General features: G+C 33.6%; 1 protein-coding gene across 2 annotated transcripts in view; it reads right to left on the reverse strand.

Moving 5' to 3' along the window:
* The window catches only part of LOC143915791 (E3 ubiquitin-protein ligase znrf2-like), a 98,331-nt gene that overhangs the window by 40,151 nt on the left and 40,319 nt on the right, over positions 1-17,861 (reverse strand). The window contains exon 1 of one of the 2 annotated variants that reach the window (XM_077436603.1): positions 16,629-16,812. The exons of the other annotated variant lie outside the window; for it this stretch is intronic. Within the exon in view, the coding sequence (XP_077292729.1) occupies positions 16,629-16,692 (64 nt within the window). The 5' untranslated portion in view covers positions 16,693-16,812. Of the gene's footprint in view, positions 1-16,628; positions 16,813-17,861 lie in introns of those variants that run through there. 2 annotated transcript variants of the gene reach the window in all.

Consider the following 17,861-nt stretch of genomic DNA (forward strand, 5'->3'; position numbering starts at 1 on the left):
GCCTGCTTCGAAATATTTCATATCAAGCAGCTTATCGTTTGATAAATTGCTCCGACAGTTAAATTTGTTAGATACGGAAAACAAATTTTCATAATAAGAATGTATTACATACAAATTTCTAATGTTACGAAAATTCCGTTTTAGAAGGTGAGTTTTATACATTTTCTTCGAAGTCAAGTCGGTTTCCGGTTTAAACCTTTTGACTCACCAGTCAAATAGGCAACATTTTTGCAATCGATTCCCCACACATGGGGACAGACGACGGGGTTGCCCACCCCAACAAAGTAGATATATGTACATACATACTTATGTACTGTGCGGATGAATACCGGTCAAAAGTTTACTATTGTACAGTTGATCAAATAAGCGGGCAACGAGTAAACATTGCGAAATGTGCGTCATCGCTCGACAGCGCAGAATGAAAATATACCTAAAAGTAACAATAAACAGCTGAGCAGTTTTCCACGAAAATCTAACACAACGGAAATACATATTTTCACCGTGATTAAGCTTGTGTATCGCAAAATTTTCCGCTTGAGAAGCGAGATTATTTTAAAACTAGTGATAATTTCTTTTGTCTGCAAATTGATGGTGATAAGTGAATAGTCACTAAAGTCATAATAAATACGTATAATATGTCAGTTTTTGTCAATAGCGTTTATTGTATTTATTATCAGCACAAAACTTAATGGTTTTATAATTATGCATGTATTATTTACCGTGTAATATTTCAAAGGTATAATATATTGACAATAATCATTCACATTACATAAAACTATTGTCCGTACCGCAAAAAGTATTGCATAAAATTGCAACACATATGTAAACGTATGACAAAGTTGCATACTTGATTTCAAGCATTGCCTCTTCACTTTTGGCAAACATTACCAACCGTTATGGTGAAAACTACATAGATAAAAATACAACAGTGATTCTGGAGTGGATAAAAAGTCTCAAAAGTGAAGACGATACAAAAATTTCTCTTTTCGTACCGGACCGAAGGTCGTTTAGTAAAATCGTCTGTTGGTAAGGATAGCCAAGTTTTCCATGGTCTAACTTCCACCTACACTAATTAGTCCTCAAGATAGATTATAAATATAGGTAGAGGTTAATGGTGGGTGTACAACAATGGGATGAGCTAGAAATAGAATATCGAAGCCCACAGATAAAGCGATTTGTCAATCGTAGAGATAGATAACTACGATATTTGTATCGTAGCTAGCAATTTCACTGCACCAAATTGTCTTAATTTCATGAAAAAAAATTTTCAAAACTAGTAATAAAAAAGGAAATTTTGTAAACTACGAAAGTAAATTTTGAAAATATGTTGTAAAATTTTTTTTTGTTTGCACTTGAAATATAGAATAGTCGGTGGGTTCTTCCAAGGGTCGAAATGAAAAGCCTGGCTATTGAGAAGGGTCGTCATTTTACCTAGACTTTTGATGTCAAACAAACCCTTACCGGATCCGCAGTGTAAATATGTACATACATATGTATATACAAGCATATATAAATATGAAACTTCTTGAAACTTTCACGAGAACGTTTAAACATGACAAATTTTTGTTGAAAACAATAGTAGGATTGTTTAGTAGCTTACCAGGTCGTTTGCATTTGGATCGTCGTACTTCGGAGGGCCGTTTTTCACGTGTGCCAAACGAGAACACGCAAAACAACACTAACCGGAAGAGAGCACCACGCACGACGACAGAAACATACATTTTCTTTCCTTATGTATGTATATAGGTATATATTTACATTTAGATATAAATAAAATAATATTTATATATCGTTCGAACCGTTCGCGATGTGGTCGTTGCGTCACAGGCGATTCGCCACTAACTACTAACCACATCAACGTGTCGTTCTTCGGTAGCTATCTTTCTTGATTCGCCCTAGGATCTATTCTAGGATCTCACCGGTCGGAAAATTGGTAACGCGTGCCAGACCATGGCCAGATGCCGGCCCTATTTTCTTCAACACTGTATCGCTTGTACTGAATCAATTAAAAAAATCTAAATATAGCCACGTTTGTACTTGTTTCATTTATAAAATAACGTATTTCAAATTTTGGGTATTTTTTAGAACGTTTTAAGACATAAATACTATCTGTTTACAAGGACAACGCTATCATATATACATATATTTATGTATGTAGCTCCTCAACCAGATTTCTGTTAACTTGAATTTGTTCAATCTAAAATATGGTGATCTGGTAAAGGAATTGTTTAATTTAAGATCATAAATATATCCTCAAATTTAATTGTTTATATTTCATTTTATTTTTTCTATTGTTTTTGTTTTTTACTTAGTTTTGTTGTTTACATTTTGATATTTAATTTTTATTTTTGTATGTATTATTTTTTCATGTAAAGCATGTAGTGACGCCCTGGAGTATATCGGTAATGTCACGATAGCTTAACTGTTGTAATAAATAAATAAATATGTACACCTATCATTCACGTATGTATAAAAAGTACATGGATGACACCAGCATCACAATAGCAGTCAAATTAATTTGAGCACTCACAGATACTACTAATTAAGACATTACAGGTAAGCTAAATATGTCACTATTTCCAGATAGCAAAAAATACATTTTAGTGTGTATATTATCAAAACAAGCATGATAATAATTTGACAAAAAAAAAAGTACTTGAAGACAAATAGCCCCAGATAGAAGCAATTAATGAGTGAATTAGTCATAGCTTTATCATACAGAAAAAGTGTGTGAGCGAGACTTCATACTATATTTACGGATCTAAAACTTAAAACTATTTTTGAATGAAGAGATTATGAATTTTCAACCTTTTCCCCCTCCCCCACTCCTCAAAATATTTATGGAATTTTTAAATAATTGAAATCACAAACCTAGCACAAAATCATTAGGGTATAAATAGAAATAACAAGAAGATATTTTTATGTACTCCAGACTAGAGATTGATCTTTAATTTCGGTTGGTACAAAGTTTTAATATCAGTACTGATTTATTATCAAAAACAGGCAATACATGAAATTATTTTCTCCTAATTTATTAAATATCCAAGTTATAAAAGTATATTTTATCTAAAATTAGATTTTGGGATGTTTTTTGAAATATTGCAAACAAACCATTTGAGATGGCGGTAAATCTGCAGCCACAGCGAGAATGCCTACTTTCCACAAATTGGTGGAGCTTAGTATGCATTATGAATGTGGACCTGACACCAACGGGAAGAAGGATGGCCATCGTATTAAAGTTTAACTTGAGCTGGTGGCTACACGCATACGCTTTTCATGAATTGGGACACATGCTCGACACAAAATAGAAACGAGAAAGAAAATTGCAATAACGAAGAGGTGAATATTGCATACGGAGTGAGATGAGTATACATTGAAAATCCATTTTGTGTGCTCGTAAACTTGTCAATATAAAAAGGTATGAAAAGTACGGAGATGAAATTTCTCAGGGGAGCGGTAAAAATAACGAAAGAACACAATCTAAAATGTATGTAGTACATACGAAAATCTTGCAGTATCAAACCGAATGCATTAATTGAGAGGTTGCAAGCTGGCTGAGACATGTTCTTTAAATGAGAAATCAAGGTTTTCAAAGAAAACTTTTGCAACTCTTCCAAAGGTGAAAAGAACAGTGAGGCAACCCAGAAGCTCTCGGAAAGGTCAAATAGAGAAGATCAATGAGTCAAGACACAGTATTCCACTAGGTGATATGCTAGAGGTGGTGCAAGACAGGTTTTCTTGGGTACAGACGTTGGCAGGACACAAGTAGAATAAGATGGAAAATAAAAAAAAGTGTTAAGGCAGCATCTATGTATTGTTAGTATTATACATAGTATGCATTCTACGTAATTTTGCAATAATTGAAACCCAAAATAATGAAAAACTACCAATCACTAATTGATACGTCTGGATTGTAATATCATTGATAAATACATCGCAATTTCAAACGTTTAACAAAACAAGTACTACGTAATACATAAATTGAATCGTTGCAAGCGTACCTACATACAAATATAATAACACAATGCGTTTGAAAAGCCTTGAATGTAAGCAAAATGAAAAACACACGATAAGAGTTCAACGAACATGCTCTTTTATGCACAAGATAAAGTGTTTATTTGTTGCTAAACACATATGTTTGCGCATAATATTAATTAGTACAGTGTGTAAAATGTAAAACTAAACAAAACAACATTACGAAGGAGAGATAAAATACGGCAATATTAAAATAGGTGATCGCACTCTGGAGAATTACACAGCACGAAAATTCGTAATAGGTTATTCTTATGTACGAACATACTACCTGTGCATACTTTATCCATACGAACGTGTGTTCAACTCGATTTAACATTTAAATAATGTATATATGTATGTATGTATGTATATACGAATGGTTGCAATTCGAATTGATTCCATTATTATTTATTGAGACCTTCGTGGTCTGAGTTTCGTTCGGTTACTCGTTGCTCCCGGTGTAATGTTGCACATTGAGATTGTATTACTTAAGCGAGCCCAGTTTGAGAGATGCTTGCCGTTTAGTGCACAATGCAACCGTGTTTTACACCATTATTATAATTAAAACGATTCGATTAGTATTCAAGTCGCGCATATGACCGATTTCTATTCAAAAGGCGTACCATATCGTCTCTTTCACAAAAGCGATAGGGTACATATTATAAATACATTGATATCGATTTTGATGAGTTGTATGGAATTACTTAATAATGATAATATAATACATTACATTTTCAAAAGTATAAAACAATGAAAAATTATTGCTCAAGGGAAAATTTGTGTACAGCTGTTGATCACATTCTTACTTATGGACAACTACAATGTATAAAAATATTTGATAGGGTTGGGATCTAAAATTTTGTTTTAAATATTGAAATCAGATATAAAGAACCGAGTTTACTCTTAATGCTATTAAAATTCTTCGGGAAACATATGTATATATAATTGAAAATGGAAAAGATTTTTGAGCTTGCATTTTGGTGTTTGGTACAGTTAATTCTAATAATTGGCAAGACATCTGCATGAGTGATATCTTAAAAGAAAGACACGTTTTTAAAAAGGTTAGACCTCGTAAGTAAAATGTATCCATTTTTTAAAAACAAAAATCAGTTTTTTCCTACAAATTTTTGAAAACTTATTTTTCCCTTTCATTTCGATCATTTCATTTGATTGAATAAACATTTAAAAATGAAATTAAAAACAAAACCATAAGATTTTGTACTGAGGTATGTGTGGCTCAAAATGTTCTAAAATATATGAGCTATCAACCCTTTAAGGCGTTGCATATGTATGTAAAATAAAATAATACTAAATAATAAGTTTACAAATCTTTATTTTTTACTAGTTTCATGTTTGTCCATGTAATGCTTATAAATATAACTCTTATAAGACACACAGTTGAACGTTTTCGATAGTTTTGCGCGTGCGAAAAAATTCTCTAGCACGCCATATCTATACCGCCGCGATCCTTGACAAAACTCACCTCTGCAGTGTTTTCAGTGATATTTATACTTGTGCATAGGCTTGACAGTTTGATAGCGATGATTCCCGTATTTGAATAAATGTAGGAGAAACTTGTCAAAATAATGAGATTGTACGAATTAACAATGACATAAAGATACTCCCATCACATCTGGAAACCAGGAGCACGTTCCGTGCCAAACTTTAGAGTGTGTTATTTAACTACATATATATGTAAATCTTAACTATTTCCATATATGTATGTATGTATTTATATTATACAAATACGGATTTTGAATTAAGTGTACTTGTGATGTATATTGTGTTAAAACCGATACCCGACATTTTATACAGGAAATTTGCAAAAGGAAATCTATTCTTGAATCGAAATGAATTATGGAGATCGTAGTATTATTTAATAGGTATGTTGATCTTCATGAATTTCATGTCATTGTTCTAATCTCAATCTAAATTCATTCAATCGCGCATCCAGGATACCGCGACGGCCGTAAATATGTATGAATTTACTGGAGTATGTATACAAAGGATACGACTTCATGAATATGCGATTTGGCAGACAGGTAGGTCTACAGTAACAATGCCGCGACAAACTTCACTATTTGTATCAGACAAAGCGAATAAAAAAAATCGACGGTCAATGTTTAAACATCGATTTAGACCTCACTTGACTTACTTCATAATCTATTGCAGGGATTCACAACGTATAACAAATTTATACGGACCGTTTGAGAGCGTTCAGATAAGTGTATTGTATAGCATTCGTTGTTCTGCAGCAATTATTTTTAATATTTCACAAGTTTTATCGAGCAGGTTGAAAATTTATAAAAGAAAACTATGAAAGGTGGTGAATTTAAGTCGAACTGAGATCCATACCGTGCAAAACAGGTCGTCTACGGAGCAAAAAAGGTTGCAGTTCGCTGTTTAGTGAAACCTGTCACGAATTGGTTGGGGAGCGATAACTTGGTGAGGAAGGAACTGGAGCGAAATTGGCCGTAAGCTGAAAGGTGTTCGTATTGCAAGTGTTGTTTCTCACGCGAGGAAATCTGTGACACATGATAAAGTGCAATACGTGACAAAAACGAGTACGTAGTGCCATTTGAAGAGAGCGTATACCAAGTAGAAGTAAGCTGGCTAAAGCAGTAGCAATACGATAATATGTAAATGTAAAAGGAAACGTGAACGCGATTCGATTCCAAGGCGAGTCAGCTCGCTATAACTGCGTTGGACGATACCTACATAGCATAAAATTACAGGTAAAATAAAAACATGCATAAAACATTGTATATTATAATAGCACACGAAACAGATATTTGGAAGTTCAATGCACATGCGCAAAAAATCTGGTAAATCTATAAACAATATCACGAATTCAGTTGAAAATCGAAAAAAAACTATTGAATAAACAGTATAAATATTTGGAATTAAGTTGTCGAAAGGTCAAACGTTCACGCAATAAAAGGTTATCAAATAATTAAATGTCATTTAACATCTTCATAAGAGCGAAAACACACTGGGAGGCACGCGGCACGTGTTTTTTTTAGATACTTTTAAACATGCAAAAAAACGCAAGCACGTCTAGCCACACCCGAAGCACACAGTCCCAAAAATTACCCCTTGGAGTGTTTTAGGTGATATTTTATCTACATGTTAGCTGAACCCCGGCATGCGTTGCAATGTCATAATAACGCATGCAATTCCCGTTCCCGTTCTCGTACCCGTTCCCATTTGTCGGAAAAACGCAGATAGCGTTCACATTTGAACATTCGCATCACATTCACATGTTCACAGCGAACACATTTGAAATTATTGCGTTGCAATGACACTCATTCCCGTTTTTCCCGTTTCCGTTCCCGTTTTTTTTTCACAGTAATCTTCCCGGACATGCATACAACAAATCCTGAAAGTTCCATCGTAATCGGCTGAGTGGTTTAGGAGCCTATTCGAGACACACACATTAATTTATATATATAGATGTATTGACATAGGCTTGACAGTGATCGAATCGAATCCCATATTTGAAGAAATGTAGGAGAAACTTGTCGAAATAATAAGATCGAGCGAAGTAACAATGAACTGGAAACACCCTTCCTTGACAGGATGCCACGAAGGTGTGCCGTACCGTTCCTTTCAGTGTGTTTTCGCCTTAAGAAGTCATGGAAACAAAAAAAAAATGTGGTTAAGAGCTAAAACACACTGAAATGAACGGCACAGCACGTCTTCGTGGCTTTCCCAGTTCATTGTTAATTCGAAGAATTGAAGGAGAAACTTGTCGAAATAATAAGATCGTTCCTTTCAATGTGTTTTCGCCTTGGCACTGAGTTGCGGACTTTTAGGAAGAAATTAATGCCTGGGTAATATTACATACTTAAAAAGTCATCTTTTATAATAAATTCGATTGAGTACACATTATGCAACCGATCATTTAATATTTGAACGATGTTCAAATAAAGAAGTTTACACTTGTGTACACGACAAATAATATAACACGTCGATTGTGCAAATCAATATTTTTCATTTGCATATAATATCCTATACCCAATAAAAAAAAATTGGGATTTTCCTCCATTTATATATTTATTTTGCAATATTACGCCAAAAAAGGGGGAAATAGAAAGTAAACATTATTCTCTTTCATCGATGATAGCCAAGTAAATAATGAACGTATTGAAGTGTTAGTTTGTATAGAAAGAAAAAATAACAAAAATAACCGGTCTAATAGTCGAAATTATCCGAATTTTCTCTTTCAGTCTTGCACTATGAGCACTTTCTGCGACCCATATTGTTCACGTGTGCTCCGAATGGCAAAGTGTATAAAAATGAAAGTGCTTTCGAAGCATGAAAAACAAAAGTTAATTTATCTTATATCCACTCAAACAACGTCGGGCTGATTACGCAATACGTAACTTAACAATAATACACTAATAATAATGAGTATTATTACGAATCGTGCAAATCTGAGATCAAAAGATCGCCCAGAGCGTAATAACAATCGAGGTATAATGATATAAACTCGTAATTGATTTATTATAATAGCACGCCAATTGAAGAGCAACAAGTGAACACGCACGATGACTGATGACAGATTCAAAGGAAAAACTACACATTGACGGAAGGGGTCTACGTGACGAGCCAGAATGTTAAATTACAGAAAACACAAATATCGGAAGGCAAAGATCGAAAATCGAAAGATCTTAAGTCGAAAGATCAAAAAAAGGGTGCATGGTAAACGGTACATACTCACTTATGTAATTTGCGCGAGCAGGGTACAATAGGAACAAGAGGAACAGGCTTTTCCTGCCGCATTCTGCGCGCGCACATTAATACGGGAGGAAAAGCCTGTTCCTCTTGTTCCTGTTGTATCCTGCTCGCGCAGATTAAGTGAGTATGTACCGTTTACCATGCACCCTTTTTTTAATCTTTCGACTTGAGATCTTTCGATTTCCAATCTTTGCCTTCCGATATTTGTGTTTTCTGTAATTTAACATTCTGGCTCGTCACGGAGACCGTGAAGGAAGGTGTACATACATACATATATACAATGTACTAATCCGAATACGGATTGATATATTAGTGTTTAAAAGATGTAACAGTTGTTATGACAATAGAAAACATTTCATGTGTGGAATACGGGAGAATGTGGGAAATGGAAACTGGTCGAACTTACCAGTTGTTATAAACTGCAACGTAAACTTCCTGCATTTCTTAATTGAAAGATTCTGACATTGATATGAAAAGAAAATAATACTAAAACTGGTTATAATAGTCTTCAATAAGTAAAATATGAAGCTATTGTGGGCATAATTGTCGTATTCGAATCACTATTAAATTAACAATGTACTCATTAGTACTCACTATAACACAGTAATTATTACCTGATTGACATTTCAGATAAGCATCATTATTTAAAGGTTGAAAGTTTAATTCTAGCAAAAAAATAATATACATACACATAAATGTATAACAAATCATTGATTTGATACAAAAATAATATAGATGCAATCCATAAAGAGAGTTCAAGAATTCATAGAGAGAATTAAAAATTTTCGTAATAGTCACCCGTAAAGTGTCTATTGCAATCAAGTATCCCATCAGACCCACAGAATCATAGGGAGTAATTCTGCAAAATAAATTGTTTCATGAAGACACTGCTTCTAATCAAGATCATTTTAAACATCGTAATAGTAGTCATAATATGTATATACATATATAATTGAGCTGTAGCGGTTCGTTTATACCAGTACAGTAAAAACCGGCAACTGCAAGTAAAACGCAATATGAAAAATATTCTTAAGTACATTCTACATATGTACATACATATATGGACAAATTCATATGTTCCATAATGTGTACGTGGCGTATCGAAACAGCGATAGCCGACACAATATATTCATATTATACAGAAGTATATATGTATGATACGCCGAGACGTATCAAGCAAAACGCAAGCAATATTGCGCCGTATCGTCGTGCTCTGTAATGTATATGTAAGCCGATTTTTGCCTTGTACTCATCCAAAACAAGAATGAACGTGCCGAAAACGGACAGTGCTGTATAGTAGGGATAGAAGTAGTCTTTTTCGTGCAGTGTTGTGCCGAACTGTTGATTGTGCAGTGCTGGATAATATAATCGTACCTTCATAGTGATTGAAATTATATTATTTATTTATTTAAAGTTTGGACCATTGTACAATTACAGGTTTAATTCCTAATGCGGACAAAACATACATACATATTGAAAATGAATGAAATGAAGTACATATGATTCATATGCGAACTGAATAAAAATTATGAGTAACCACAGTATGTTTTCAGCAACACTGTAAATAAAAAAGTTTGTGCAACACTAAAAAGCCAAAATTATGACCGTTTCAAATTGAAATAATTTAGCATTTTAGCAACATTAATATAAAAAATAGCAAAAAAGGTAATAAACATGCCTTGAGATTATAATTACAAAAAGCTCGCGAGTTTGAGGTTATTGGAGCGAAACGACAAATTGCCCAGACTGACCAGCGCTACCTAAACGCTTACATGTCACCGTGCAATTAAATCGAATGATTTATACAAATTTATTCAATCTTACGGTAGAAAAGGAAAAGAGTTTGTTGAATACGACCTCTCTTATTTTACTATTGATATCCGTAAAAGATTTATAACATAATATTTAATGAATTTAATAAGTACCTTCACAGTAAACACAGATAAATATTGCCAATTAAAATAATATTGTACATTGTAAAATAACTTTGGATCATTAGAGCGAACAGAATCGATTGTTTATAACGAGATGCGGATATCGCAGGATGAAACTGGCATAGAACATATGTACATAATATATCAAATATAAATACTGCAAAAACAATATTTAAATTCAAGTTGAGCACGCCTGGCTCGGAAGCATTATCCGCATCTGGTGTGGCCACTGTTACGTGACGCAATTTGGGAAAACTTAACGTTTGACCGTAAATCTGCAATATATTTCACCAGTTATTTCGGAAAAATTTAGACGGTAGAAATATGCACGCTTGAAAGAAAACGCGGAAAAACCTTGATACGACGGATTGTACAAATCAATATCGATGAGTGTTGATAATATTTACCATTAATCTCTCGTATAGTATATTTATTAAACAAAAGAACAAAATAAATTTGCACAAGCACTTGTTAATCTGGCGCTGAATTTTCAAACAAAAACCCAGAAGGGCTTACATAATATGTAGTATGGACTGAAATTCTACGGGTTGATATTCAAACGGTGGCTCTCCAGGAAGAGATGGGTGAAAAGTTTGGAACCCCGAACTGAATATCAAGTGTTGAATAAAGTTATTTAAATATTACTATAACGTGTGTTCCACGCTTGCGCTTTACATTCATATATGTATGTATAATACGTGCAAGATTAAACAATTGAAGGTGGCGAATACAAATCATCTATACATATTTTTACTTATTTTATTTTATTGTTACAAATCAATATACACTCGCCATTACAGATTTGCTCCAATGCGACGGGTGTACGTTAACGAAATACAGAATACATAAACAATCAGAAATCAAAAATACAGTAATACATACATATACAATCAGATATACAATATATACATACATACTAACTAAAACTTAAAGATTCAAAATCATTAGTGCTAATAACACTTAAATACAAAATTACTGAATAAAGGATTATTCTGATAGAATGAATTAATTAATTAATTAGAGACGAATTAGCTTCTTAGAATATTTTGTTGAACAACTTATTATTTTATTTGAAATTTTAAGAGCATAATAACAAAACGAAACAACTAAATTTTGTACTTACATATGTACAAACATTTTGATCTGTAAAAGACAACGACATACACAACTAAGATTAACCGACAGATTATACGTATTCTTTTGTTTTTTTATAAACAAGTTGCCGGTTTATGTGAAACCACGAAAACAGACAAGTTGCTAAACCTATGTATCTAAAAATAAATGTCCACGTGTATGCCAATCGTATATTTTCAATATTTATAAGATTACGAGTGTCAATTTAATCATGTACAACGTTATTACCTATACATCACATATAAAAGTGGTGATAGTGCTCGAATGTCGATGATAACCGTCTCGATAAAATATTGGCGAAATGATAGATACAGCATGCGATGATTGTAAAGTATACTCTACAATCGCAATTGTAAGTGGTTGAGAGACAAACTGTCTGCCGAATCCAATCTATTTACTGGTCGAGAAATAGATCAGTCGGTTTAGATAGCAAAGCGGTGGCCAGATATATCCAGATTGATTTATTACACTTGCACATTGCCAATTCAACGTTGTATAGTAAACTGATCTCATTCACAGGATATAAATACGCAATTAAAAATATAAGCTTTTCAAAACAATCGTTACGTTATTAAAACATAATTGATCGAAGGCAATTCCGCGCAAGTATTAAATTTTCATATGAAAATTTGCAGGGCGTCGGCTTTTTTTGGATTTGCATGTAATTTAAACTTCCGGGGGATTTTAGCCTTGTTTGGTTTACAAATTCCCAGTTTTATCCGCAGCGGTCGTAAATATAATATATACGAATAAAAAATTTAATTTTGCATAACATCCGACGATTACATAAATAAATAATAAATAATGAAATGGCGAAAGTACGAAAACATCGTATGTACGTAAGTGCTTGATGTAAAAATCGACTTGTCCTATATGAGATTCGTGTCACAAAGCAATAAAACATACAAAACGGAGTCGCCGAAATCCCTTTAAATTTATCTTATGGTATCGCGTGAGAGAAGTCGCTTTTATCACAAAATAAAAAGGGCTCGTGATTAACTAAATCCTAAAAGAACGATTTGAAACAAAAAAAAAATGCAAAAAGCATCATAAAGGAACATATTCAATTATTCTAATAGCTCAAGTGACACACGGTTATTATCATATTTATGAGAAACATATGTATGTATGTATGTATTGTATAAATATAAATATATATATTTTAATTAAAAAATTTGATTGATTGACGGGAAATTTTCAGTAACGTACATATGAATTCGTATTAGGCTTTTTTTCAGGGCTGTGGATTCGGAGATGTAGTAAAAATCAACCGACTAGGACTCTTTATTATTTTCGTTATTAATAGTATATAGTATATGTCAACTAGAGTATCTAATTTTATTGAAGTAAAGCCACTGATCAATTGAAATATACTAATTTCTTTATAAAATCTTTAATTAAAATTAAGTACATTATAAATAATATCGTTGAATTATACGTATTTTGATGTGTTGTAGCCAGAACCGATTATTTCATGCTTTTTACATTTTTAATCTCAGTTTAACTCTCATTTTTTTATTAAATTGATTTGTTTGTGTATGAAATTCATACACATACATAAACTATGAATATACTTACTTTTTATTTATACCCATTTCATTACCAACAATTCAATGAATTCGGTTACATGTGATTTTTACTTTATTTTAATTCTTTTATATGTATTTGGAAAATCGCTTTTATTTTTACCAGCAAATTTATACGTTGTCAAGAAAAATCGATGTTACTAAAATCGTTAACGTCGGAGTCTAAATTAAAAAGTCCGAGTTGGAGTTGGTAATTTTGAAGCCACTCCACACTCCTGCTTTTTTCAGAATATTGTATATTTTTGCCATTTGCACTTTCAAAGTTTATTTCTCATAAGCGATTTTCAACGGTGACATTTAGAAACATCTTTATCGCAGTAGACAATAGTTCACATCTTATACGAATCAATGTTAACTATTCAAATTACAATACTCCTCTGTTGATTGCACGTGGGTGACGATACCCAAAACTTTTTACGTCACCCGAATTCAATACCCAAAATTACACATCACACAAAGCCACTAACTTGTTCACAAGTTCGATTAGTCGAATAGGCATTCATCGCTTGCGCGAATCTACACGTAAACATTAAATATATTTATGTACATATATATATATATATATATATATACATGTTTTGAACTGTACCGTGAATCGGTTTCTGGGCATATTTTTGGATTATATGGCTCACATTCAACTTTAAACATTGCATACATACAAACACCGGAAAGACTGGTTGTCGTAAATTTTCTATCAGAACCATGCAGCACATTAATCAAACTACTTTCAAAATCGAAAAAATATATTCCAAATAAAGACCGGTAGGAGGATGGGGCACAGCTGTGAATCACAGCACGTACATATATTTCAGGTGAATTTTCATAACGCAATCGTAACGATGACTCACTTCTCAAACTGCACGCTGATAAAACCGTGAGAATTATGTAAACGTGTTATTATAATATAGAAATAAAACTCCTATACATCACATTTTCGCATCGATATTTATTAAGCTACGGATTTAGCAGCATGGTAACACATTGACAGTACACTTCTATTGTGATAGACACGATGAGAGCACAATACAGACAGCTTATTGTGCCATACGTCAGACTGACAGGTGAACCTTGTCCTTGAAACATCACTAAATCCAACACGAGTTGTCCACAGCCAGTTGAATATTCATCGGCAAGCAAGCGACAATATTTCGTGTTTATTCAAAATCGGATAAAGAAAAAATAAAGGAATGTTTAATACAAATAAGTCGAATCTTAACATAAACACAGATATTTCCTATCAACATTTTAAAGTTCAATAGTAAAAATGATGTTAGCGAGAAGTATAAATAAACGGGATCGGTTTGTGTATGCTAAGTAAATTGAAGATATGAAGTGACGTTACCATAATTTAGTAGGTAGCCTATAAATACTTTTATTTATTAATAATCTATGCACGGACTGAATATTTAATTAAAAAAAATATTTTGATCCGAAAGTCTTTTGTCTATGCTCTTAAGAGCGAAACCAGCTATGCCACTTGCTCAAGATAAGAACAACCAGTTGGACAGCCTTTATGTAGCAACATATAAATTACGTGACGCATCAGCTAAATTTACATTGATATTAAAAATATACGTAAAAAAAATTTAATCCTAATTATTTAATATGTACGTACATACATATTATATATCTGAATTATATGACTCATTTTGCTGATATAATTCCGCAAGATAACCTTTGTCTCCGTATCGACTTACTTGATGTATGTAAGGAAAACAATATTATTATTTTTGTATTTACCCATAAATGGATTTTTACCTACAAAAAAAGGAACAATGCGAGTGATTTTTGACAGTCACAGTATCAATATTTTTGGTACAATGTAACAACAAACAAATCATGATACTGATAAATAACAATACACTGTTGCCTATATGACGGGCTAAAAACCAGAATGGTACAAGTGACATTTTTAAAAAAAATATGTTTAAGTGCTAAAATAATAGCATTTCATATATGCTATTATTTTAGCACTTAAACCAGATTGTTTTAAAAATGTCACTTGTACCAGTCTGGTTTTCAGTCCTTCATATAATACAATATATTCACATTTTTACGATCTTACGCTTTTACGATTACTAGGAAATAAATATATGGGTTGCATTTTAAGCCGCTTACGAATATACCCACATGTAAACTTCTAAAACTGAAATAAGCCTTCACTAAATTTGAAACGGTAAACAGATTATTTCGCACATTGCGATCGCTCACACGACGAAAATCACGAGTACCGAATATCTGGCACTCTATATATCGTTAATATGATAGTTCGCGTGGGCAATTCTCGATGGATGGAATTTTCAGGAGTCAGATTTTCTGTGATCGGGATTAGTGACGTGTGCGAGATCGCTGTGCGAATAATCTCCGAACCATATGAAACATGAAGGATTTTCCCTTAAAATCGATGTTCAAACTCGATACGATTTCCTTTTTGGACTCGTTCAAAAATTGCCTTTTTATATTTATCAACATGTATGTATGTACATAAGTCTTGTGATAAAATGAAAGTATCAGAAATGCGATTAAAACCGCTTTGATAATACGCGATAATGCCAAAACGAATGTGGAAAAATTCACGTACGTCATTCATATGTATGTAAGTTGACATATATTTTTTTTAATTGACATTTACCGACGATTTATGTATATATATATATATGATATTAAAATACCTAAATTACTTATTTTATCAAGTATAAATGAGCTCATTCAATGAAACCTTTTCACGTACCTCCTGAGAGGCATATGAACTACTGGCGAATAACCTCATCTAAACGATTCAAAATTAATCTAAACAAAGGTGATTCATTAGCTTGAGACGTATATAGGCGACGCTAAATAAATTAATTTCAGCTTAAGTTGATCCTTCCAAGACAAGAATACTTCAGCAGGCTTAGTCATATAAACATTGGAAGAAAGCATCTCATCCTTGATTCACACGCTGAGAGTAAATTGAATGGACGAATGGAGTTGCGTAGAAATGGTCGATATTCTTACTATCACGGTATGCATTTATATTGTGAAACGGGTATACATAGTATTACATAGGAAGCTTGCATAATAGACATTAGAATGTGGGTAAGCAGAACACATGCACACTAACTAAATACGTATAGTATTGAACTATGAACTGGTTTGTTTCAAAATTCCCATATTTATAAACGGATAAAGTAGGTTATATACACACACTTGCTCGCACAATCGCGCTTGTATCACTCACCGAACTCTTTCCTATAGCGATGATGCTGGTGGTTGTGGTTCGAGGATCCAAACACTTGACCCATGATGATGTTGATGTCGGGTCGTTGGTTGTGTGACAACAAGAGTCGATTGTTGCAATGACGGCGTTCGGGGGGGGGGGGGGTGCAACTGGGGGGGTGGGGCAGCACTGTCTCACACACTTGGGTATACACACACACACAAAATGGTACACGGTGAAAAAGAGCACGTGGATATAGAAGGAGATGGGTGAGGTCGTTACTATCGCGTGGGAAGTGTCATCGCGAACGGCATACAGAACCGCTGGTCTCGCGCGTCTGTACGCGAATGTGCGACTGGGTACGCGTTGCTGGGTTATCTCGCGCAAGCGGTGGGGGCCTGTGCATCGTTAGGTGCATCGCCTTCTAACACATTCGCTGCCGGTCAAGTTTTGTGTCGACAGTTGCTGAGCGGTTTGCCGGCTCGGAGTGGAAAATGTGTGTTAACCCTTTGAGTGCTGACGTCTTTTCTGTTGAAAGCCCGTCACGCTGAAAATTTCGGCAATATTGCCAAATAGAATTATTTAGAAATCCAATATAAAGCAGGTGTAAAAAAAAAATGGGAGCTAATCCAAACAAACCCCAGATAACTACCACCGAGGATTTAGAGTTTTGTAAAGGTGTGTTTAAACTTTCTAATATATCTTGCAACAATCTAATGCACAATATCGAAAGAGACTTTGTATGTACATATGTATGTTTGTTTGGGTCATTTTTTTTTTATTATTTTTATTTTATTTCATACCAGGAAGGCATTACAGGTAAACCCCAATGCGCCTTCCTGGCCAAATTACAAACAATACAGCATTTTTTTATTATATAAGTCGCTAAATTACGAGACACTGACTTAAACTCGACAATTAACGAGACATCTATGAATTGTACATACATTTTTATTGTAATATTTACATTAATCATACTCTAATAGTGGTGACATAGTGGGTAGGAAGGATTTTTAGCCAATTTTTAATCGGGAATCGTTTCAACAATGAAATCAGAGAAAATTGGCAAACTCTGATAGGAAATGATCAACCAGGAGTCACAAATCCTGGTCTGACCAGCAGCATTACAGATATACTCAGAAAAATTCTTTTCAATCGAGGTCAGCTCAAGGGATCGAACTCGGCGCCTCTCAGTGTTAAGCAGAAGCTTAACGACCGAGCCACGCTGCTGCTGGCTGCTGTCATAGATTCCGT

This window comes from Arctopsyche grandis, chromosome 8 (assembly GCF_051622035.1).
Source record: "Arctopsyche grandis isolate Sample6627 chromosome 8, ASM5162203v2, whole genome shotgun sequence".
Classification (NCBI taxonomy): domain Eukaryota; kingdom Metazoa; phylum Arthropoda; class Insecta; order Trichoptera; family Hydropsychidae; genus Arctopsyche; species Arctopsyche grandis.